The sequence below is a fragment of the Rana temporaria genome, chromosome 7, assembly GCF_905171775.1.
Source record: "Rana temporaria chromosome 7, aRanTem1.1, whole genome shotgun sequence".
Lineage (NCBI taxonomy): Eukaryota > Metazoa > Chordata > Amphibia > Anura > Ranidae > Rana > Rana temporaria.
Genome location: NC_053495.1, coordinates 92745532 through 92771526, shown reverse-complemented (window position 1 = coordinate 92771526; position 25995 = coordinate 92745532). Strand labels below are relative to the sequence as shown.

Genomic DNA, 25995 nt, shown 5'->3' with positions numbered 1-25995 from the left:
CTAATGGCGGCGATCAGCGATTTTTTTCGTGACTGCGACATTATGGCGGACGCTTCGGACAATTTTGACACATTTTTGGGACCATTGTCATTTTCACAGCAAAAAATGAATTAAAATTGCATTGTTTATTGTGAAAATGACAGTTGCAGTTTGGGAGTTAACCACAGGGGGCAGGGAAGAAGTTAGGGTTCACCTAGTGTGTGTTTACAACTGTAGGGGGTTGTGGCTGTAGGTCTGACGTCATCGATCGAGTCTCCCTATAAAAGGGATGACTCGATCGATGCAGCCGCCACAGTGAAGCACGGGGAAGCCGTGTTTACATACGGATCTCCCCGTTCTTCAGCTCCGGGGAGCAATCGCGAGGGGGCGGCTAGCCGCGCCATCGTCCCGGATCGCTCCTCGCGGGTTTCCGACCGCCGCATGTATCGGGGGGGGTCCTGATCGGACCCCCGACCCGCGGAAAGGCAGGGACGTACATGTACGCCCATATGCCTGTACGTGCCATTCTGTGGCTGTACATATACATGCAGCGGGCGTTAACCGGTTAATCTGAAGTGCTTTATTTTTATTTTAATCTGAGATGGACTTTTTTCTTTCACTTTAGTGCCAAGCAGTATGAGTTCACGCTTTTGTTTAAGGCTAGGTTCACACTGGCTGCGTTTTTGCCGCGATTTCAGGTAATACCAGTCTATAGAGCTGAATTTTCATTGCACACGTATCAAACTCACACAGGACCCTTTTTTCCCTGCAGCTTAGATTCACACTGCACTGATGTGAACGGCACTAATGGAAAACAATGTTATTTTAATGACTTGTGAATTTAAGAAATCGCAAGGGCTCAAATTCGCAATAAAATTCACAGCTGTGTAAACCTAGCCTTAGGCTCGATTCACACCTATACATGTTGGTTTTGAGCCTTTTTGCAGTGCTTTTTACGGTGCTTGGTGTGTTTTTCGACACGCGTTTTTACCGCGATTTGCATTTTTTTTTATTAATTCTTTTTTTTTAGCCGGCAATTATTATTTATTTTTTTACACTTCCTTTAACAACCAACTATAAACAGGTTAAAAAAAAACGCAGTACTTGCGTTTTGGATGCGGCTCCATTGAATTCTATTACATGCAAAATGCTTCTTTTTGCAGGAAAAAAAAGTCCCCGACCCTTTCCAAAAACGCAGAGGCACAAAAAAGCATTGATGTGAACATGTTCCATAGGAAACCATGTTAAAAAATTGCCCTCCATTAATGCAAAATGCATCAAAAAACGCATTAGTGTGAATGGAGCCTCAAAGTGAAACTTCCACCAAACTATTTTAGCTTAGGATAAACATATTGGAGAGTTTTTTTTTCACTTTCCGTGCTTAGGACCACATACAAAATAAGAAGAAGCTTCCCAGTGGGGCGTAGACAACAGTACAAAACTGCCAGAGGTTCTAAACCTTCCTTATTTAACAACCGATGTCTTTATGCCTGTAGTGACCATATAGGAGGTAAAGTGGACTTGCAGATACAAATGAAAACCTGCCATAGGTTCTAAACTCCCTAATAAAAAAATGGTATCAGGGCTCCCCCTTTAAAAAGGGCCCCAGGTGGCAACCCCCCTTTTTTTTATTTATTTTGAAATAAAATAAAATATTTTTTTAATATATTTTTATTTTATTTTTTATTAAAGGGACAATTTTTTTTTAGAGGTTTTTTTTATTAAAGAGACAATTTTATTAGGGGTACCCAGGGGCCCGGAGGCCCCCAGGGCCCCAGATGGCAACCCCCCTTTTTTTATTTATTTTTCAAAAAATAAAATATTTTTTTAATATATTTTTATTTTATTTTTTATTAAAGGGCCAATTTTTTTTTTAGAGGTTTTTTTTATTAAAGGGACAATTTTTTTAGGGGTACCCATGGGCCCGGAGGCCCCCAGGGCCCCAGATGGCAACCCCCCTTTTTTTTATTTATTTTTAAATAAAATTAAAATATTTTTTTTAATATATTTTTATTTTATTTTTTATTAAAGGGACAATTTTTTTTTTTTTTAGGTCTGGGGGTCCCCAGGGGCCCGTAGTTCCCCAGGGCCCCGGATGACAACCCCCCCTTTTTTTATGAAAAATTTTTTTTTTTTATATATTTCTTTATTTCTTTTAATATATATATATATATATATATATATATATATATATATATATATATATATATATATATATATATATATATATATATATATATATATGTATATATATATATAATATATATATATACATAGTTACATAGTTAGTCAGGTTGAAAAAAGACACAAGTCCATCCAGTTCAACCACAAAAAACAAAATAAAAAAACACAGTAAAATCCTATACACCCAACTTCATACCCACAGTTGATCCAGAGGAAGGCAAAAAACCCCAGCGGAGCATGATCCAATTTGCTACAGCAGGGGAAAAAATTCCTTCCTGATCCCCCGAGAGGCAATCGGATTTACCCTGGATCAACTTTACCTACAAATCTTAGTACTCAGTTATATTCTGTACATTTTATTTTAATATATATTTTTTTTTATTAAAGGGCTCAGAGGGCCCCATGTGGCAAACACCCTTTTTTATTTTTTTTTATAAATGTTTATTTTTTTATTTTTGTTTATATATTTTTTTTATTATTAAAGGGCCCAGAGGTCCCCAGGGCCCTGGATGGCAACCCCCCCCCTTTTTTTTGTAAATGTTTCTTTTTTATATATATTTATTTTATTTTTTATTAAAGGGCCCAGAGGTCCCGGATGGCAACCCCCTTTTTTTTGTAATTTATTTTTATAAAAAAAAATTATTAAAGGACCCAGAGGTCCCCAGGGCCCCAGAAGGCAACCCCTTTTTAAAAAAAATATATATATATTTTTTACATATATTTTTTATTTATTTTTTTCTTTTTATTAAAGGGCCCGGATGGCTACACCCCTTTTTTTATATATATTTTTCTTTCTTTCTTTCTTTATTTCTTTTTTTGTAAAGGGCCCCCCGCTTCTAAATTTGCGGCAGCCCCCCCCCTGCTTCTCAATTTCAGGCGGCAGCACCCCCCGCCCGGTTCTCTGCTCCAGGGGGCCCATGCCTGAAGCTGTGTAAGTGGCCCCATAATTCCTGATCCCTGCCGCCCGTTAAGCCCCTGTGCTGCCCACAAATCAGGCTGAAAATCATTAGCGGCACGCAGCCAGTGACAGTACTGCTTCCCTTCCCAGTGTTTTAAAATGTACAGCACCCCTGGCTTTCCTTAAGACGTGCACTTCTCCCTTCCTGCCACTGGGTGCTGCTTGTATATAAAAGTGAATTAGAATGTGATTTTATAACATCCCCAGTTTGCTCTTCCCGAGGCTGACTTCTTCATGTCCTGCTCCTCAAGGTATGTCACTGTTTGCTAATCTATATTGTATATAGAAGTTTTCTGTAGAGTGTGCCCAAAGTCTTTATAATATTTGATGATTCACTGCAGGTCTGGTCAGTGTTTTAAAAAGTTCCTCTATTTTACACATGGCATGGCATGGGGGTCACAGCACCGTCTGTCCATTCTGCTTTAGCACCATGGGACCCCATGACATGCCATGTGTAAAATAGAGGAACTCTTTAAATCACAGACCAGACCTGCAGTCCAGGCTGAGTAAGGCCTCAGAGCACATGGCATTACTGTCTGTATTTAACTGCTTGATGGGCTTATTTTGGGCCTGGCTGGTTCACATGTATGTGTTTTGGCGGCCCACATTTGCGCAGGCACAGCAGCCCATTCATTTGAATGGGCCGCCATGCCTGCATTTCCTGCAAAGAAAAGCACATGCCTCATGTAATAGGCTGCGCACACGGCACGCCTATGCCCATCAAGCACTGAAATACAGCACTGTCTGTCCATTATGATGTCTGCTGTGACTTATGTGCAGTTCCCGCACTGTCAAACTTGCTGCATTTTTAGACGTTTAGGTCACGCTTTTAAAAACACAGTGCGTTTGTGTGTGCAAGAACTGCAGGTAAGTAGCATGGTGCAAAAGCAGAATGGATTTCAAGGCAACTGTATTTTTAAAATGCTGAATGCACCTTTTTTTTGCAGGAAACAAAGGCATGGCAGCCCATTCAAATCAATGGGCTGCTGTACCTGCACAAATGAGGGCCGCCAAAACACAAACATGTGAACCAGCCAGGCCCAAAATAAGCTGGAGGGGGGCCCAAAAAAAATGTTTGCCCAGGGCCCAAACCATATTAACCACTTGCCCACCAGGTAAATTCTGGCACTTCTCTCCTTCATGTGAAAATCACAATTTTTTTGCTAGAAAATTAATCAGAACCCCCAAACATTATATATTTTTTTTTAGCAGACATCCTAGGGAATAAAATGGCAGTCATTGCAATACTTTTTGTCACACCGTATTTGCGCAGCGGTCTTACAAGCGCACTTTTTTTGGATAAAAATCACTTTTTTGAATTAAAAAATAAGACAACAATACATTTTGCCCAATTTTTTTATATATTGTGAAAGATAATGTTACGCCGAGTAAAATGATACCCAACATGTCACGCTTAAAAATTGCGCCCGCTCGTGGCATGGCGTCAAACTTTTACCCTTAAAAATCTCGATAGGCGACGTTTAAAAAATTCTACAGGTTGCATTTTTTGAGTTGCAGAGTAGGTCTAGGGCTAGAATTATTGCTCTCACTCTAACGATCGCGGCGATACCTCACTTGTGTGGTTTGAATACCGTTTTCATATGCGGGCGCTACTCGCGTATGCGTTTGCTTCTGCGTGCGAGCTCGTCGGGACGGGGCGCTTTAAAAAATTTTTTTTTGGTTTTCTTATTTATTTTTATTTAGTTTTATAATTTTTTACACTGAAAAAAAAAAAAAAAATTGATCACTTTTATTCCTATTACAAGGAATGTAAACATCCCTTGTAATAGAAAAAAGCATGACAGGTCCTCTTAAATATGAGATCTGGGGTCAAAAAGACCTCAGATCTCATAATTAGACTTAAATGCAAAAAAAAAAATAAAAAATAAAAAATGTCATTTTTTCAAATGACAAAAAAAAAAATGTTTCTTTAAGAGGCTGGGCGGGACTGACGTTTTGACGTCACTTCCGCCCAGCAGAGCTATGAGGACGGGTGAAGGAGATTTCTCCTTCAGTCCCGTCCCCGCTCAGCTGCCGGACACATCCGATCCCCTCCGCCGCTACCGACGGCTCCGGTAAGCGGCGGAGAGCGGCGGGACGGGGGGGGCCCCTCTCCCGCCACCGATAACGGCGATCTCGCGGCGAATCCGCCGCAGAGACCGCCGTTATCGTGTACACCACCGCCCCCTGAAAAGATGAATGTCTCGGTTGTGGCAGCAGCTGCTGCCGTTATCGAGATATTCAACTTTAAAAAGGAGGACGTCTTTTTGACATGGGGCGGTGGTCAAGAGGTTAAAGATGGCCCTGATCCGAGTATACAGTAAAATACACACAGTGGCCCGGAAAAAAAACCTGTAATTCACGAAGAAGCTCTCCTTAAAAACTTGCATGCGTTATTCCTGAAGTATGCCTTAAATACCGCATGAAACCGTGTGGTCAGTTATCGAAAGAAGCTACCATTTGAATTCTGCTACTATCTGGTATGATGCTTTTCCAAAGAAGTGTAAGGCAAGCAATTTGGTCATGGCTGGTAGTGAAGGGCCCGAAAACACCCCCCCCTGTTCAGTTCGCACCAGAGCTCCCGAACAGAAAAAAGTTCTAACCATAACGGCGAACCCTGTTAAAGTCTACGGGACCCGCCTTTGAAAAATCAAAAGTCCCCATTTTGAAGGCTTATATGCAAGTAATTGGCCATTAAAAGGGTATGGGGGTCCAGGTACTTCCGTGAGGAACATGTATCAATGCAAAGAAAACTTTTAAATAAGATTTTTTCAAGAGCAGTGATTTTAATGATGCTTTAAGTAAAACAATATAAATGAAAAATTCCTTTAACCACTAATTATACGTCAGTACTTTGAAGAGGGATATCGTTGTTATGGCAGCAGCTAGCTGCCATAACCCCCAGTAACCTCTTCTTCAGCGTATAAAATATAAATATAAAAGTGGTCTCTGCGGCAGATTCACCGCAAGATCACTTTTATCGGCAGCGGGAGAGGTGCTCCGGTGCCCTCCGCCGCTTACCAGGACCGCGGGTAGCGGCAAAGGCGATCGGGTCCTATGTCCTGTTAGGTATGGAGACGAGTGAGGGGAAGATGGCCCCCACCCGTCTCCATACCATTGCAGGGCGGAAGCGACGTCAAAACGTCACTTCTGCCTATAACTCTTTTTTTTTCCAAATTACTTTTTTTTTCTATAAATATAAGTTCTGATATCTTTTTGACCCTCATCTCATGTTTAAAAGGTCCTATCATGCTTTTTTTATGTTACAAGGGATGTTTACATTCCTTGTATTGGAATAAAAGTGACACACATTTTTTTAACCACTTAAGCCCTGGACCATTTTGTAGCTAAAGGACCAGGCCACTTTTTGCGATTCGGCACTGCGTCGCTTTAACTGACAATTGCGCGGTCGTGCTATGTGGCTCCCAAACAAAAATGGCGTCCTTTTTTTCCCCACAAATAGAGATTTCTTTTGGTGGTATTTGATCACCTCTGCGGTTTTTATTTTTTGCGCTATAAACAAAAATAGAGCGTAAACTTTGAAAAAAAATTAAATATTTTTTACTTTTTGCTATAATGAATATCCCCAAAAAATATATAAAAAAAACATATTTTTTCCTCAGTTTAGGCCAATACGTGTTCTACATATTTTTGGTAACAAAAAAATCGCAATAAGCGTTTATTGATTGGTTTGCGCACAAGTTATATTGTCTACAATGTAGGGGATAGTTTTATGACATTTTTATAAAAAAATTATTTTTTTACTAGTAATGGCGGCAATCAACGATTTTTATTGTGACTGCGACATTATGGCAGACACATTGGACACTTTTGACACTATTTTGGGACCATTGTCATTTTTACAGCGATCAGTGCTATAAATATGCATTAAATAATGTGAAAATTACACTGGCAGTGAAGGGGTTAACCTGTAGGGGGCGCTGCAGGCATGGGCATCCGCTGAAATTTTTTGGGGGGGGGGGGGGGCGCTTCGGCAGCGGCGATACACAGTCGCATTTAACCCTTTCTTCGACTGCTAGCTGGGGGTTAAAAACACGCCCCCCCCCCACGTTAAAATGTAAAAACACCCGACTGTGCCCCCTGCATCTTTCAATATCTCTTTGCCACTACTGTGTACCCCTCTCCACAACTGCACCTCTGGACGCCTTTATATTACACAGCATCCTGAAGCCTTTGGGTTCACACTGAAGTCCGGGAGTTTGTTGCAGTGTATATGCAGTTTTTCTGCATTTAATCCCCACTTCTATTAGCTTGTGTTATTTTACTGTGTTTTCTGAAAGCACACCAAAGATTCAGTATAGAGAACATTTGGTGCGCTTTCAGAAAATGTTGCAAAAATGTGTAATCTAATAGAAGTCTGTGGGACTGTAGTGAAAATGGAGATAAATGCAGGAAATCTGTGTATACACCGGCACTGCAACTGAACCACAGTACATCAGTGTAAACCCACTTGAGTCCTAGTTCACATATATGCGATGCAGGAATCGGCGTGATTCCAATGCGATTCCTGCATTGCATGTTGCTTTTCGGCCGTTGACACTGCCCTTTGCAAACTGTTACGGGTGTCAATGTAAAATTAATGACACCCCCATATCGGTTTGCAGATTGCAGTGAGAACTGTGAAATGGTGCAGGAATTGGATTGCATAGGTGTAAAAACCCATCCACTCCAAAAAAAGGGTCCTGCACAGTTTTGGTGCAAATGTCATTTCAGCCATACAGTTTGTATGGCTGAATTTGCATCGCACAGACATCCCATGTGATTTGCACAGCAATGCGGTGAAAATCACATGCAATGATCACACAAGTGAAAACCCTGGCTAAAGGAACATGATGGGGCCAACTATCAGCATAGGGTTTATGAAAGACTGCTGGAGGACAACAGAGGACAGGAGTGAAAGATTTGGGAGAGAGAGAGAGGGCAGAGTACACAGTGACAATGCTGATAACTCACTTGATGTTCCCAGGATGCTCACAGTTTCACAATAGTAGTTTAGTCAGCGGCTCTTTAGCTATCAGCTACTTGTTTGAATGTTCCTGCCCACACACTCCTTTCAGAGCAGCACAAGAGCTGCACAGAGCATGGACGACAGTACACAGGAACAGAGGGGAGGGAGGGAGGGGGCAGAGCCGATGCAGCCTCTTCCATTTCTGTGGAAGGGGGGTGGTTGTGCTCACTGGGATGTTACAATTTAACAGAGTGAGACACACAGCATTGTAACAATGGGTCAGTCCACCTGAGCTCTCCCTGTGCTGTCACCATGTCTCATTGCTGCTGCACTACCAAGCCCGTCCTTCTCTCACTGTTTTAAGTGAGAACCAAGTCAAGTGTCTTTTCTTACGATCCCAGGGGGGTCAAACGCCCCCCCCTTGCCCTATGGAGCGGACGCCCATGGCTGCAGGGGTTAAGTGTTCCCTAGGAAGTGATTCTTACTGTAGCGGGCATGGCCTGTGACACCACTGATCGTCGTTCCCTATGACAGGGAACAGATGATCACTGATACTGCCACTAGGAAGAACGGGGGAAAGGTTTGTTTCCCCGTTCATCAGCTCTGTGACCCGATCGCGGGACACAGGACCGGGTCGCGAGCACGGCCACAAGTGTGCAACCCATGGCTGGGATCTTAAAGGGGACGTACCTGTACATCCATGTGCCCAGCCGTACCATTCTATCGACGTACATTGGCATGCGGCGGTCCTTAACCCCCGGACCATATTGCTGGTCAAAGACCAGAGCACTTTTTGTGATTCGGCACTGCGTCGCTTTAACTGACAATTGCGCGGTCGTGCGACGTGGCTCCCAAACAAAATTGGCGTCCTTTTTTTCCCACAAATAGAGCTTTCTTTTGCTGGTATTTGATCACCTCTGCGGTTTTTATTTTTTGCGCTATAAACAAAAATAGAGCGACAAATTTGAAAAAAATGAATATTTTTTACTTTTTGCTATAATAAATATCCCCCAAAAATATATATATAAAAAAAATGTCCTCAGTTTAGGCCGATACGTATTCTTCTACATATTTTTCGTAAAAAAAAATCGCAATAAACGTTTATTGATTGGGTTGCGCAAAAGTTATAGCGTCTACAAAATAGGGGGTAGTTTTAAGGCATTTTTATTAATATTTTTTTTTTTAGTAGTAATGGCGGCGATCAGTGATTTTTTTTCCGGTACTGCTACATTATGGGGGACACATCGGACACTTTTGACACATTTTTGGGACCATTGGCATTTTTATAGCAATCGGTGCTATAAAAATGCATTGGATTCAGATAAAAATGCCACTGGCAGGGAAAGGGGTTAACACTAGGGGGCGGGGAAGGGGTTAAGCATTTTCCCTGGGTGTGTTCTAACTGTAGGGGGGGGTGGCCTCACTAGGGGAAATGACTGATCGCTGTTCATACATTGGCATTTCTCCCCTGACAGGACCGGGAGCTGTGTGGTTAAACACACAGCTCCCGGTCCCCGCTCTGTAACGAGCAATCGCGGGTGCCCAGCGGCGATCGCTCACGCCAGGCACGCGCACGGTAGTCAGGCATGAGCAAGCGGTGCGTGCGTGCCCCTAGTGGCCGCTACGAGAGCCCGATGTATAGCTACGGGCTCTCGCGCAGGGGAGGCGGCTGGTCGGCAAGTACAGTGCCTTGCGAAAGTATTCGGCCCCCTTGAACTTTGCGACCTTTTGCCACATTTCAGGCTTCAAACATAAAGATATAAAACTGTATTTTTTTTTTTGAAGAATCAACAACAAGTGGGACACAATCATGAAGTGGAACGAAATTTATTGGAAAATGATTCAGCCCCCTTAAGTTAATACTTTTTAGCGCCACCTTTTGCTGCGATTACAGCTGTAAGTCGCTTGGGGTATGCTCTATCAGTTTTGCACATCGAGAGACTGAAATTTTTGCCCATTCCTCCTTGCAAAACAGCTCGAGCTCAGTGAGGTTGGATGGAGAGCGTTTGTGAACAGCAGTTTTCAGTTCTTTCCACAGATTCTCGATTGGATTCAGGTCTGGACTTTGATTTGGCCATTCTAACACCTGGATATGTTTTTCTTTCTCGTACATCACGGGACACAGAGCGGCATATTCATTACTATGTGGGTTATATGGAGTACCTTCAGGTGATGGACACTGGCAATCTCAAACAGGAAGTGCCCCTCCCTATATAACCCCCTCCCATAGGAGGAGTACCTCAGTTTTTTCGCCAGTGTCTTAGGTGTTGGTCATGGTTTAGCTTACCTCCACATCCTTGGGATTAAGGTGGGCTAACCGGTTCTGTCCAAAGGCCTCAGTGCTAAAGTGGTCAGCAACCGGACCCCAAACCATTGGGGTGTAGCCCATAATGCTTTCTGTTTAGAGAGCTGGACCCTGGGCCCAGAACTTAGAAACCTTTGGGGGCCTAATGTTTCTGTTGCCAGAGTGCTATATGGGCCCAGGACAGTGGATCCTTCATAGGAACCCAGGGCCTGAAGGTCTAGACGCCACCCACGGAGATGGGGGAAGATTGGACCTCTTGCTGTGCAAAAGTCCTGCGGCATGGAGCAGGTAAGTATTGGGGGAGCTTGCGGAACTTGGTTCTTAGCGGGTTCCCTACAGGGGGTGCACAGGGGGGACATGCCTGGGTATGCTCTGCATTGGCAAGGAATCACTATGTCTATGACAGAGACAGGATGATTCAAACTTTTTCCCCAGTAAGATGTGACCTCCCTGGTAAGTGTTGCTTAGCTGGACTGCTGGCGCTAGGTGTGGGATCTCTGTGAGAGGGGAGCCTTTTTCCCATGCTAAAAAGGAGGTCTGTGACCTACCTAAAGGGCTTACCTGCCTGGGTGCCTGCGCTGCTCCGTCGTCCTCCATGTATGATGGCCCCCGCCGACGGGGGCGCGCGCGCGTGCCCGAGATATAAACGATTTTCGCGCCGTTTTCGTGGTGGGGGCGCGTCCCTGTGGGCGGCGAATCACAAATAAAGGAAGGGGAGGCCCTTCCATTAGCTGCCAAGAGCTCAGTGTTATCCTGAGCTAGAAGAGAGGAGGACACAGAGCGGAGCACGCCGAGGACACCCGGTGGCGAAAGGAAGGATTGCAGTTTTTTTCTAAGGACTGTCAAACCTACAGATAGGTTTTCTTTTCCTTTTTCTCAGCAGATGGCTATTGGCAATACTTAGTGGGAGACAGAGTGGTTTATTTTCCTCTTCAAAAAAAAAAGAGAAGAAGGGAAAGAACTGCTGATCTCCCTTCTCAGTTTGGGCGTTAGTCTCTATCGCTCCCAAACCGACAGATCCCCTTAGCTACGTCTGTGGCTGGGTGATAGCAGGTGTACCTCGGTATTGTACCATGCCTTCTGGGTCAGAGGGTACAAAGGGTGGGGATTCCCCCGCAAAATCCGAGGGCTCAGACACGGCTATGCCGCTGCTCTCCCCACAGGACATATCAGGGCACGCCTTGATGGGACCTGGGGGATCTGGTGCTGGGTCTGATCCAGGTCAGTCCAACCCCGGCTTTGTCACTGAGAGGGTTCTTGCTGTTTCTTTAGGTGAACTAGAGAAAAGAATGGCAAAAAGGATAGCTAAGGCTATATCGGGTAGAAAGCGGACTAGGTCTCCGTCACCCGAGCAAGAAGCCTCAGACACAGAGATCCTTTCCCTAGGGGAATTGGATAGACTTGACGCTTTGGACCAGGGTGGTTCAGAGATCGAGGATCTGGATACTGAGGGGTCTGGTTCAGCCTCCCAAGGGGAAAGTTTGTGGGTTCAGGCCTTAACGGACATGGTCCATGAGGCATTTAAGTTACCCATACCAGAACCTCAAGTATCGGCGGTTTCAGCTTTAGGCTCATTAAGAACGCCTCAAAGCAACGCAGTTTTCCCGATCCATCCTCTACTCGAGGAGGTCATGTTTCAGGATTGGATTAAGCCAGATAGAGTCTTTTTACCACCTAAAAAATTCTCTGTTTTATATCCTATGGAGGAGAAATTCTCCAAAAGGTGGGCGCCCCCGGCGGTGGACGCAGCCATCTCCTATGTGAACAAATCTTTAACTTGTCCGGTGGAAAACGTACAGGTGTTTAAGGATCCGGTTGATAAACGCTTGGAAACATTACTGAAAGCCTCCTTTACTTCAGCAGGGGCGATAGTTCAGCCCGCTGTGGCTGCTATTGGAATTACCCAAGCATTATCAGATAAGACTAAGCAAATGCTTAAACTTATCCCTGCCCAGCAGGCAGAGGAATTTTCGGATATACCGAGGGCTATACGCTTTACGGTGGATGCTATCAAGGACTCCATCCAGCAGGCATCACGTTTATCCTTATTTCTAATCCAGATGAGAAGGCTCTTATGGTTGAAGAGTTGGGAGGCTGAGCCCCCATGCAAAAAACTCCTGGTAGGGTTTCCCTTCCATGGAGGACGACTCTTCGGAGAAGATCTGGATAGATATATTCAGACTATATCAAGCGGCAAAAGCACTCTCTTGCCAGTCAAGAAGAAAGCCTGAGGGCCCGCGTTTAAGCGCCAGCCCTCCCCGGGACAGGGGCCCTCTAATACCAGACAGTATAGACGGCCTCCTGCAAGATCAGGCTTTAACAATAAGCCACAAGGCCAAGCCACTGGGGGCAAGAAGCAGTGGTACCGCAAGCCTGCGAAGCCAGCCCCCAAGTCGGCCTTATGAAGGGGCGCCCCCACCCACGATGGTGGGGGGAAGGCTACGTCTCTTTGCAGAAGTTTGGGAGGCCAGCATTCCCGACTGCTGGGTACGGTCTTCCGTGGCCACGGGCTACAAACTAGAATTTTCAAAATTCCCTCCTCCTCATTACCAGGAGTCAAGAGTACCAGGCGACCCTGTGAAGAGAGCCGCATTGATGGCGGCATTGAATCATCTACTATGCCAGAAGGTGATAGTAGAAGTACCAGTCCGGGAACAGGGATTGGGGTTCTACTCCAACCTGTTTATTATCCCAAAGCCTAACGGCGATGTCAGGCCAATCTTGGACTTAAAGGGAGTAAATGCGTACCTAAAGGTCCGCTCATTCCGGATGGAAACTATTCGGTCAGCTGTCGCCGTGCTCCAGAAGGACGACTTCATGGCGTCCATAGACATAAAGGATGCTTACCTTCATGTGCCAATTTTTCAGCCACATTAAGTATTTCTACGCTTCGCGGTGGCTCAGCGTCATTTCCAATTTGTGGCGCTCCCCTTCGGGTTGGCTACGGCCCCCCGGGTATTCACGAAGGTCCTAGCCCCAATCCTAGCCAATCTAAGGACCCAAGGGGTCACGGTCCTGGCTTACCTGGACGACCTTTTGGTCGTAGACCACTCGTCTCCTGGCCTGGAACGAGCAGTGGCCCTCACGGTTCAGTACCTCGAGAGGTTCGGCTGGGTCCTAAATCGAGACAAGTCAGCATTCCTGCCCACAAGGCAGCTGGAATATCTCGGCATGAGATTGGATACAGAACAACAAAAGGTGTTCCTACCCCTATTAAAGGTAAAGGCCATCAAAGAGCTAATACAAATAGTTCTAAGAAAGAAAAGGCCAACTGTTCGCCTATGTATGCGACTACTAGGCAAGATGGTGGCCACATTCGAGGCGGTTCCGTACGCTCAGAGCCACACTCGCATCCTGCAGGCAGCCATCCTGTCAGCATGGAGCAAGAGGCCTCAGGCCTTAGAAATTCCTTTGCCACTCTCACCAAGAGTGCGGCAAAGTCTATCTTGGTGGTTAAACCCTCAGAATCTCCTGAAGGGAAAGACTTTCAGTCCTGTGACCTGGAAGATAGTAACCACAGACGCCAGCCTGACAGGCTGGGGAGCAATTTTGGATGGTTGCACTCGCCAGGGCACTTGGGCAGCGGCAGAGAAGCAGTTGCCCATCAATGTCTTGGAGCTCAGAGCTGCTCGACTAGCCCTCAAGGCTTGGACGTCCAAACTACAGGGGTTCCCGGTGAGAATACAATCGGACAATGCCACGGCGGTGGCATATATAAATCACCAAGGGGGAACCAAGAGTCAAGCCGCTCAAAAAGAAGTGAGCTTGATTTTCTTGTGGGCAGAAGCCCATGTGCCCTGCATATCGGCTATATTCATTCCCGGAGTGGACAACCTACAGGCGGACTTCTTAAGTCGCCAGACTCTGTTGCCGGGGGAGTGGTCTCTGCATCCACAGGTCTTTCAGACACTCTGCCAGAAATGGGGAGTGCCGGACGTGGATATCATGGCATCAAGACTGAACAAGAAGCTAGACAGGTTCATGTCCCGCACAAGGGATCCCAGGGCCTGCGGAACCGATGCGTTAGTTTGCCCTTGGCATCAGTTCAAACTTCTTTATGCATTTCCCCCGCTCCAGTTACTACCCCGCCTGCTGCGCAGGATCAGGGTGGAGCACATACCAGTTATCCTGGTAGCTCCAGCATGGCCCAGAAGGGCATGGTATTCACTAATCCTGAAGATGGTAGTGGGAGACCCTTGGACTCTTCCTCTACGGCCAGACCTGCTATCGCAGGGTCCGATCCTCCACCCTGCCTTACGGCATCTAAATTTGACGGCCTGGAGGCTGAATCCCTGATTCTCAGGGGTAGAGGTCTGTCTCGGAAGGTAATCTCTACCCTAATCAGAGCCAGGAAACCGGTCTCTAGGGTGATTTATTACAGGGTCTGGAAGGCCTATGTAGGCTGGTGTGAGTCCAAGCGATGGCTTTCTCGCAAATTTACCATCGATAGAGTATTAAGTTTTCTCCAGCTAGGAGTGGATAAAGGACTGGCATTAAGCACAATCAAAGGACAGATTTCAGCTTTGTCAGTGTGGTTTCAGCGGCCGCTGGCCACCCACTCGCTAGTTAAGACCTTCATTCAAGGGGTCTTACGTATTAATCCTCCAGTTAAATCCCCACTTTGTCCGTGGGATTTAAATCTTGTTCTGTCGAGTTTACAGAAACAACCTTTTGAGCCGTTGGCTGAAATTCCTTTGGTTTTACTGACAAGGAAGTTAGTATTTTTGGTTGCCATGGTTTCCGCCTGGAGAGTATCGGAACTGGCAGCCTTATCCTGTAAGGAACCATATCTTATTTTACATAAGGACAAGGTCGTTCTCCGCCCTCATCCTTCCTTCCTACCAAAGGTTATATCCAGTTTTCATCTAAACCAGGATTTGGTATTACCATCCTTCTTTCCTAAACCTACTTCCAGAAAGGAAGGGTTGCTGCATACCTTGGATATTGTTAGGGCCATGAAGGCCTATCTTAAAGCTACAGAGAAGATCCGGAAAACAGATGTGTTGTTCATTTTACCGGATGGGCCCAAGAAGAGGCAGGCAGCTGCAAAATCCACCATCTCGAGGTGGATTAAACAGTTAATCACTCAGGCCTACGGCTTGAAAGGGTTGCCTCCTCCGTTATCATTGAAGGCTCATTCTACTAGGGCCATGGGCGCCTCCTGGGCAGCACACCACCAGATCTCTATGGCTCAAGTTTGCAAGGCGGCAACCTGGTCTTCTGTCCACACGTTTACAAAGTTCTACCAGTTGGACGTAAGAGGGAATACTGATACAGCCTTTGGGCAGGCAGTGCTGCAGGCTGCAGTTTGAGACCCTCGGATTCCGGGGGCTCCCTTTTGAGTTAAATTTAATATTTAAAATGATTTTTTCTCAACTAAGTTGGATTTATTATGATTTAAGTATATCTCTAAATTAAATCCTTTTGTCTTGGGAAGATGTTCTCCCTCCCCTCATTGTAAGCATTGCTTTGGGACATCCCACATAGTAATGAATATGCCGCTCTGTGTCCCGTGATGTACGAGAAAGAAAAAGGGATTTTTAATACAGCTTACCTGTAAAATCCTTTTCTTGGAGTACATCACGGGACACAGAGCTCCCACCCCTCTTTTGGGGACCATTTTGGGAGGCATACTGCTTGCTACAAAACTGAGGTACTCCTCCTATGGGAGGGGGTTATATAGGGAGGGGCACTTCCTGTTTGAGATTGCCAGTGTCCATCACCTGAAGGTACTCCATATAACCCACATAGTAATGAATATGCCGCTCTGTGTCCCGTGATGTACTCCAAGAAAAGGATTTTACAGGTAAGCTGTATTAAAAATCCCTTTATTTGTGAACCATTCCATTGTTGATTTTGCTTTATTTTTTGGATCATTGTCTTGTTGGAAGACAAATCTCCGTCCCAGGTCTTTTGCAGACTCCATATGGTTTTCTTCCAGAATGGTCCTGTATTTGGCTCCATCCATCTTCCCATCAATTTTAACCATCTTCCCTGTCCCTGTTGAAGAAAAGCAGGCCCAAACCATGATGCTGCCACCACCATGTTTGACAGTGGGGATGGTGTGTTCAGGGTGATGAGCTGTGTTGCTTTTACGCCAAACGTAACGTTTTGCATTGTTGCCAAAAAATTCGATTTTGGTTTCATCTGACCAGAGCACCTTCTTCCACATGTTTGGTGTGTCTCCCAGGTGGCTTGTGGCAAACTTTAATCGACACTTTTTATGGATATCTTTAAGAAATGTCTTTCTTCTTGCCACTCTTCCATAAAGGCCAGATTTGTGCAGTATACGACTGATTGTTGTCCTATGGACAGAGTCTCCCACCTCAGCTGTAGATCTCTGCAGTTCATCCAGAGTGATCATGGGCCTCTTGGCTGCATCTCTGATCAGTCTTCTCCTTGTATGAGCTGAAAGTTTAAAGGGACGGCCAGGTCTTCGTAGATTTGCAGTGGTCTGATACTCCTTCCATTTCAATATTATCGCTTGTACAGTGCTCCTTGGGATGTTTAAAGCTTTGGAAATCTTTTTGTATTCAAATCCGGCTTTAAACTTCTCCACAACAGTATCTCAGACCTGCCTGGTGTGTCCTTTGTTCTTCATGATGCTCTCTGCGCTTTAAACGGACCTCTGAGACTATCACAGTGCAGGTGCATTGATACGGAGACTTGATTACACACAGGTGGATTCTATTTATCATCATTAGTCATTTAGGTCAACATTGAATCATTCAGAGATCCTCACTGAACTTCTGGAGAGAGTTTGCTGCACTGAAAGTAAAGGGGCTGAATAATTTTGCACGCCCAATTTTTCAGTTTTTTATTTGTTAAAAAAGTTTGAAATATCCAATAAATTGTGTTCCACTTCATGATTGTGTCCCACTTGTTGATTCTTCAAAAAAAATTACAGTTTTATATCTTTATGTTTGAAGCCTGAAATGTGGAAAAGGGTCGCAAAGTTCAAGGGGGCCGAATACTTTCGCAAGGCACTGTAGTTAAGTGGTTAATAGGACAATGTAAAAAAACAAACAAAAGGTAAAATAAATAAGAATAATTGCTGCTTAAGATTTATTCATTATGAGCACTAACAGTTATTGGTTATATTTTTTTAATTCTGTAGCCTTGCAGAATTTTTTTCACTAGCGCTGTACATTTTATTATAATCACAAGTTTTGCATTTTGCCTGTTGCTGTGCTGTGCTGGCTTATTTTAAACACGTCCCATCCCGCTGAGCTCGCGTGCAGAAGCGAACGCATGCATGAGCAGCGCCCGCATATGAAAATGGAATTCAAACCACACGTGAGGTATCGCCGGGATCGTTGGAGTGAGAGCAATAATTCTAGCCCTAGACCTCCTCTGTAACTCGGCAATACAAAAAACAAAAAAACAAAAAAAAAATGGCAGGGGGACCCACCAATAATTATACCAGACCCTTTTTTGAGCATGCAGGACAGGAAAAGGGGGGACAAGCGAGTGCCCCCCAGCTCTCCTGAAAGCTACCAGGCCACATGCCCTCAACATGAGGAGGGTGCACCCCAAAACACCTTGCTTCCATGTTGATGGGGACAAGGGCCTCTTCCCGACAACCCTGGGCAGTGGTTGTGGGAGTCTGCTGGCAGGGGGCTTTTTAGAATCCGGTAGCCCTCTTTAACAAGAGAGCCCCCAAATCCCGGCCCCTTCCCATGTGAATGAGTATGAGGTATAGGCATAGTACCCCTACCCATTTACCAAAAAGGTATAAAGATTTATAAAAACAGTAGACCGTTTTTGACAATTCCTTTTTTAAAAATGAAAAAAAAAAACAGCATCCCCTGATGTAGATCCATAGTCGATCATGATGCCACTGCCACTACGGACCCCCAAAAAAAGCCTGCAGTGATTTGAAGGCTAACCGCCGTCTGACAGTTCTTATACAGGTAAGGGGCGGAGCAACCTGGCAACGTCACCTGGTGGCACCACCCCCCCTTGTGACGACCGGTGCATGCTGGGCCGGTGACATCTCAATGGGACAGTGCCGCCAGGTGGCTCCGCCCCTTACCTATATAAGGACTGTTAAACGACAAGCCAGGCATTCTGCAGTTTGCCTTAGTTGACGGCGGAGTGATTTTGGACGGTGGCAGCAGCGTCATGATTGACAATAGATCTACACCAGGGGACAATGCTTCTTTATTTTTATTTAAGGAATTTATTTTTACACTTCTAGACTTGTATCCCATACTCATTCACATAGGGGAGAGGCGGGATCTGGGGGCATCCTTGTTAAAGGGGGCTTCCAGATTCCGGTAAAAGTCCCCTGCCCACAGACCCCCACAACCACAGGCCAGGGTTGTCAGAAAGAGCCCCTTGTCCCCATCAACACAGGGACAAGGGGCTTTGGGGTGGGGCCCAAAGCACCCCCCATGTTGAGGGTAAGTGGCCTGGTATGGTTCAGGGGAGGCGCTCCCTTTTCCCTCCCTCTCCTGACCTGCTCGGCTGCATGCTCAGAAATTAATTTGGGCGGTGCCCACGTCGTTTTTGAAATATTTTTTTATTGCCGGCAATTTCAATTTAATTATTTCTTTATCGTACATCATAGGACACAGGGCAGGCTATATACTTTACTTTCTGGGTTATGTACCACCTACTGGTAAATGGACACTGGCAGACCAAAAAAACAGACAGGAAGTCCCCCTCTATATAACCCCTCCCATGCAGGAAGTACCTCTGTTTTTCCCCCAGTGTCATGAAGGTGATGGGCACAGTTGTAAGGCTCTCTAAAAGTTTCATTTTATGGTCCCAAGCTGTTTTTTTGAGAATCAAAGAACAGGTTAATCGGATCCATTTAAAATTTCTATATTGTGATCAGAGTAGATGCTGTAGTAGTTCCCTGGAACCAGTTCTCCCTAATTTATGCATTTCCCCCGATTCCTTTCGTGCCGCATCTCTTGTGCAAGATTTAAGGAGAATTGGCTTTGGTCATTTTGGTGGCCCCAGCCTGGCCCAGAAGAGCCTGGTACTCAGAGATAATAAAATAGGTGGTGGACAGTCCATGGACACTTCCGGTCCTCCCCGATCTAGTATCTCATAGATCGATATTCCACCCCATTTTACGGTCGCTAAATTTGGCAGCATGGCTATTAAGGCCGGGGTGCTTGGAGATTGTGGCATCTCAGGACCGGTGGTGTCTACGCTAGTGAATGCCAGGAAGGTGGTCACCAGGAATATCTATCACAGGATCTGGAAGGAGTGAAACCAGAGAATGACATCCTCGGAAATATATAATTGAGAGAATCCTTTCCTCAGTCTGACGTAAAGATGAAGTTGGCTTTTGGAACAATTAGGGGGCTAATTTTGGCCTTATTTTTATACTTCCAGAGACCTTTAGCCTCACACTCTTTAGTCCGGACTTTTCTACAGGGTTTGACTCATGTACTTCCTCCTGTTAAGTTACCGTTGTGTCCTTGGGATTTAAATCTAGGTTTTGTCGGTGCTAAAAAAAACAGCCTTTTGAACCTATCCATGAGATTCCATTAATCCTTTTGATACGAAAGCTAGCTTTTCTCATTGCTATCACTTCGGCTAAAGGGGTGTTAGAATGGGCGGCTCTTTCTGGTAGAGAGCTATATTTAATTCTTCACCACAATAAGGTGGTGCTGCGATAGGGTTGTTTCTGGTTTTCATTTAAATCAGGACATTGGTCTTCCCTCTTTTTTCCCCCCCTCTCATCTGCGTTCTGCGGAAGAAAAATGTCTGCTTTCCTGGGATGTGGTAAGGGCATTCAGAATCCATCTAAAAAGATAAGCAAGGATCAGGAATTCAGATGCCTTGTTTGTGTTGCTGGAAGGGCACAAAAAATGTCAAGCAGCTTCCAAAGCATCTATTTCCCATTGGATTCGCCAATTGATCAATCAGGCCTATGGGTTGAAAGGTAAAGCTCCCCCTTCAGGATAAGAGCACATTCTACCAGGAGTATAGGAACCTCCTGGGCATTTCACCATCAGGTGTCTGTTGCTCAGAGTTGTGAGGCCGCTACCTGGTTGCAAGTGCATACGTTCACAAAAGTGGATGTTAGAGCAGCAGGAGATTTGGCATTTGGCCCTAGTGTGTTATAGGCTGATGGTGTTTTTCACATTGTGATGTGTCTCTCTCCCCTCAAAGGTATTGCTCTAGGACGTCCCAGATCGATAAGTATATAGCCTGCTCTGTGTCCTGTGATGTACGATAAAGAAATTAGATTTTTTCTACATACTTACTTGTAAAATCCATTTCTTGGAGTACTTTATGGGACACAGAGTTCCCTTCCCTCTTTTTGGGAGTTCATTGCTTGCTACAAAACTGAGGTACTTCCTATATGGGAGGGGTTATATTGAGGAGGACTTTCTGTCTTGTTTCTTTGGACTGCCTTTGTCCATTCACCTGTAAGTGGCGCATAACCCAGATAGTTAAAGGGGTTGTAAAGCTTCGTCTTTTTTCACCTTTGCATTCTATACATTAAGGTGAAAAAACATCCGATGCTTACAAGCCCCCCAGCCCCCCGTTTACTTACGTGAGCCCTCGAAAGTCCTGCGTTGTGAGAGCGCTTGCTTCTCAACCCGGTCTTCTCGGCTGTTCTCAGCTCTTCATTGGATATTAATAGCAGCGCAGCCATTGGCTCCCGCTGCTGTCAATCAAATCAATGACGCAGTGCGCCGGGGAGTGGGGCCGAGTGATACACTTGGCGGCTGTGGCTGCTACTTTATCACATGGTAGCGTGCCTGAAAGCTAACCCCCTTGGGAGAGGGCTTCCCAGAAGGGGGTTGGCTCTTGCAAGGAGGAGCTGAGACAGCCCACTGAGGGACACCAGAAGTCAAGGATCGGGGCCACTCTGTGCATAACAAACTGCACAGTGGAGGTAAGTATGGTGGGTTTTTTTTTTTTTTTTTAAATATACCTTTACAACCCCTTTAAGTATATAGCCTGCTCTGTGTCCCGTGATGTACTCCAAGAAATAGATTTTACAGGTAAGTATGTAAAAAAAAAAAAAAAATCGATTGATTTTCTTTGGAAATGTCAGTTTTGCTGCAGCAGGTTCCATTACATGGTACAGATGCGACACTTTACACTCAGATTAAGGGGACACAGGAACTAACACAATGTGAATTGTGAAATGTAAACAAAGATGTGAGTAATATAAACTAATAATGAAAGTTCAGAGAAGCGGGTAGGCTTCAAATAACAATGTGAGAGAAGTCCATGTGAAGAAAACACAATGAAAACACAATGAAGGAAAATTCTTCCTCAAAGTGAGAGGAAAATAAATGTCTGCTGTTGCTCTCAAAATCTTCAAAACATGTACAGATTAGGTACTCTTACCAAATGGGGGGGGACACATTTGTTATACAACAGTTGGTCATACAGGCTTGTGATCCCAGATGGTCTGTATCAGTGTTAGATGGATCCTTGCGGTCCCCAGAGGCCTGAATCAATCCTGGATAGAAATGGTGGTCCAGCAGGCTGAGGTATGGAGTTCATACTCTTCCACTGACAGATGAATACCAGGGTCATTCCATACAAACTCCAAAAATAAAAAAGGGAATAGAAAGAGATGTTGTTTATTTATTTGTTTATTTGGGTTCTAGCACAGTTTTTCCCCACGTTTTCAGATTAAGGGGATCCCCGGGCACTATATTATTTAATAGAGGTGGGCATCTTCACTGGCCTCACGATTCGATTACGATGATCTGGTCAATGATTCAATTCGATTCCACGATGCATCATGATTACTGACGAGCTCCCACTTCTGTTTGGGCCACCTAGGTGGTTCTTCCTCCCTGCAATCTTCTGGAACACATCACAGGTCCCAGAAGATTGCCCGGCTATGCAGGACAATGCAGTGAGACATACGCACCCGGCTGTGAATCTGCAAGCTGTCACAGTCGGATTGTCAGCGCCGTGGACAGGCTGGGAGAGAATGGAGGGTTTGGGTGACCACGTTGCTGGATTGTGGGACAGATTATTAAAAGTCAGAAGATACTTTTTTTTGTAGCTGCTGACTTTTAATAAAACATTTTTTTACTGGAACTCTGCTTTGAATTAAAAATAACCTCACTCCTTTAAAAAGTGCACTAATCTGGTGCACTACAGGGTACAGGCATTCTCACTCACTGCTGCTGGGAGGTCAGGTGGGATTAGAATCCACAGCTGACAAATAGCCCTGTGAAGTTCCCTGAACTGTTTGCACCTTCCAGCACATTAGGAGTTAACACAGTGGAATGTGCAAATGGGGAAGCCACGGAGCGTGTGCGAGGTGTAAGTAGAGTACAAACACATTTGTACTCTACTTACTGCTGTTAAAATAACTGTGTTTTAATAAATCCAGAGTTACAATCCATTAAGTGCCCCTCTGTATGTGCTTTTTACAAATATGGAGCTTAATACCCAATTTCTCAGTGTGTGTACAGTGTAAATGCCGCTCATGGGACTGCCCAGCCCGCCTCTCTCCTCTCACGTCTCTCCTGATGTCAGCGGGGAATTCTCAGCCCCGCCGCCTCTCTTTTGATCTGATAGCTGCCATCAGTGGGCGGGGCTGAGAACTTCCCGCTGACGTCAGGAGAGAAGAGAGAAGCAGGCCGGGCAGTCACATGAGCAGCAGATACACTGTACAGAGAAATTAGGTATGTAGCTCGGTATTTTTTAGAAAGCACGTACAGCGAGGCACTTAATGGATTGTAACTCTGGATTTATTAAAACACAGTAATTTTAACAGCTATACACTCGGGGGACTCTCCCGGGAGGAGCAGGGCAAGTCGGGATGACGTCACCCGGCAATCGATTTTTCTGACCGTATGCATCGATGCCGCATCGGGGACACCCGAATCACAATGCATCGATGCAGTGATTAATTTTAGCACCCCAGTTCAATACCTTTTCCCGTCGGAAATCACGAGCGTGTGTACGAGGCATAAGGTATGGATTTTGGGGGGACCCTACAAAAGTTTATAAAAAAAATTGCCGTGGGGTTCCCCTCAAAGTCCATACCAGACCAGGCCTGGTATTGATTGGAGGGAACCCACGCCCTTTTTGTTTGCCTTTTTACTTTTTTTATTGCAGACAATGCTTGTTTTTTCATTCAGCTGTCAGCAGGGAAGCTCGCTGACAGCTGATGACTCATCAGCCGAGGTGGCCGGCTGTTTGGCCTGCTCCTTAACAACCAAATTTTGTAGGCAATTGTGGTAGGGTTATAACAAGCCAAAAGCGATTGTCCACTGTGCCGCAAACATGCATAGGGCATTTGGGGGATTGTTTTTAATGCTCATTAAATGCTTTTTAATCGCACTTGTTAACGCGCATTAACGCTATGGAAGCATTTGATAAGCGCCTGTATTTTGAGCAAGTGTGAACGAGCCCTTACTCAAAGCCCAATTCCAGTCAAAACATTGTTTCCTACAGATGGAAATAAAAAAAGTAAATACTTCTGTCAAGAGCAGTAGACACTGAGACAGAACTACACAGGCAGAACAGTTGACATTACAATCCTTCTTGAATTTATTTAAAAGGGTTTTTCACATGCAGTAGTGAAAATCTGACAGGGTTTTTTTTTTTACTGAAGTTGGACTGTAAGTTATTTGATTATGCAGTATCTTTTATGTGCAAGCTTTTGTGAATGCTCCAAGGCTATATACAACCTTAAAGTGGATGTAAACCCAATTCATGAAATTTGAGCTGGGCACATATATCTGCAGTATTTTGTTATCTCTTCAAAGAGCTACATCCTCTAGCTCTCTCCTGACCCGTTCCTCTGTTATCAGCCTGATAACGCCTGACAAATTCTGGACACATCAGATAAAAGCAGCCTGATATTTCTGTCTGGGGAGGTTGCTATAAATGGATTAGCAGGCAGCTGCCCCTGTTAAAATACACCTCTAAGAGTCTCTGCCTATGTGAAGAGGTGGTGTGTGTGTGTGTGTGTGTGTGTGTGCCTTTCATCCAATCAGCAATTTTAGCTATCTTGGCTGTATGCCCAGACATCACACTCTGTGTTTCAGCCCTGGTTCACACTGGGTACGATTTGTCATTTGACATGTCAAATCGCATCTCAAATCGGCGGCAATTGTCGGCAATGGCACTGTCCTAATCAGTGCGACGCCGCATCTGCGATTTAAAAAAGTAGTTCCTGTACTACTTTTTGCGATTTCGGGCCGCGATTTACATTAAATTGCGGCCGAAATCGCTGCAAAATCGCGGCGAAATCGCGGTAAAATCGCACATTTTACCGCGATTTTGAATTCGCAGCAGTGTGAACCTAGGCTAACAGGAAGAGAAAATTTCCAAACACAATCTGAACTTTCTAAACAGTATATAAATGTGAAGACAGCAGTAAAGCTTATGTAGGGAGATTTGATTCATCTCTGCATATCATCTGAGGCTGTTCACTTCACTGGGTGTATGGAGGGTTTACATCCACTTTAAAGATAGTGCTTCTATGGTGAGTCCAACAAATTTAAAACTCCCCGATGAAAAATGTGGAAATATCTCAAATAACATATGATGAATAAAATGTAAAGATTATAGAGAAAATACTTTGCAAATATTTTTAAAGAAATCTATGTTTTTGTTTCTTTAGGATGGAGAAATGGTTCTGTTGGATGGTGGATGTGAAGCATCAGGTTATGTCAGTGATGTAACACGTACATGGCCTGTAAACGGCAGGTCTGTCATTTTGTCATGCAGTTATGGAAATAAGCAGTGCAAGTATCACAATTATGTGGTGTAAGACAGTTCTGCACTTTATATATTGGCCATATTGTTGTAAACTTTTCACCAGAACATCTTTTTAGGATTATACAAGAGCAACTATTTATGCTAAGAAATACACACAAGTAACATTTTTGACAAATAGAATGGTAATGTTTTATTTATACTGTTGTGTATGATTTTATAATTATGCTTTGGTTTTTTAGTGGTTCTATAGGCAGAAGTTTTTTTGCCTCAATGCATTCTATGTGTGCAGCAGCGCTCCCAGCCCCTCTAATCCTTATATCTTCGGGTACTCTCCCTCCTTATTGGCTCCCGCTGCTGTCAATCAGAGCCAGTGAGGGAGAGAGGGGGCAGGGCCGAGCCACGGCTCTGTGTGTGAATAGACACACAGAGCAGTGGCTTGAGAGCAAGCCTGCTCGGGTGCTCTGGGGGCAGGAGGGAGGAGCCAGGAGCGCCGGCAGGGGACCCGAGAAGAGGAGGATTCGGGCTGCTTTGTGCAAAACCACTGCACAAGGCAGACATGTATGACATGTTTTTTTTTTTTACAGAAGACAAGCCTTTAATATCACTTTTAGACCCCTTTCACACTGGGGCACTTTGCTGGCAATTTAACGCTAAAAATAGCGCCTGCAAAGCACCCTGAAACAGCCGCTGCTGTATCTCTAGTGTGCGATGGCAGGATGCTAAAAAAAAAGTCCTGCTAGCAGATTCTTTGGAGCAGTGTGTATACCGCTCCTGCCCATTGAAATCAATGGGCACCGTGCCTCTACTGCCGGCAAAGCACCGCTACAGAGGCGCTTTGCAGTGCCACAAAATTGACAGTAAAGCGCTGCTAAAAATAGCGGCGCTTTACCGCCGACGCACCCACCGCCCCAGTGTGAAAGGGGC

The 25995-nt window shown here is 45.0% G+C and overlaps 1 protein-coding gene across 2 annotated transcripts in view; it reads left to right on the top strand.

The window, feature by feature from the left end:
• The window catches only part of XPNPEP3 (X-prolyl aminopeptidase 3), a 255076-nt gene that overhangs the window by 139767 nt on the left and 89314 nt on the right, over positions 1–25995 (top strand). For both annotated transcript variants that reach the window (XM_040359658.1, XM_040359657.1), the window contains exon 7: positions 24974–25059. In XM_040359658.1, the coding sequence (XP_040215592.1) occupies positions 24974–25059 (86 nt within the window). The remainder of the gene's footprint in view (positions 1–24973; positions 25060–25995) is intronic.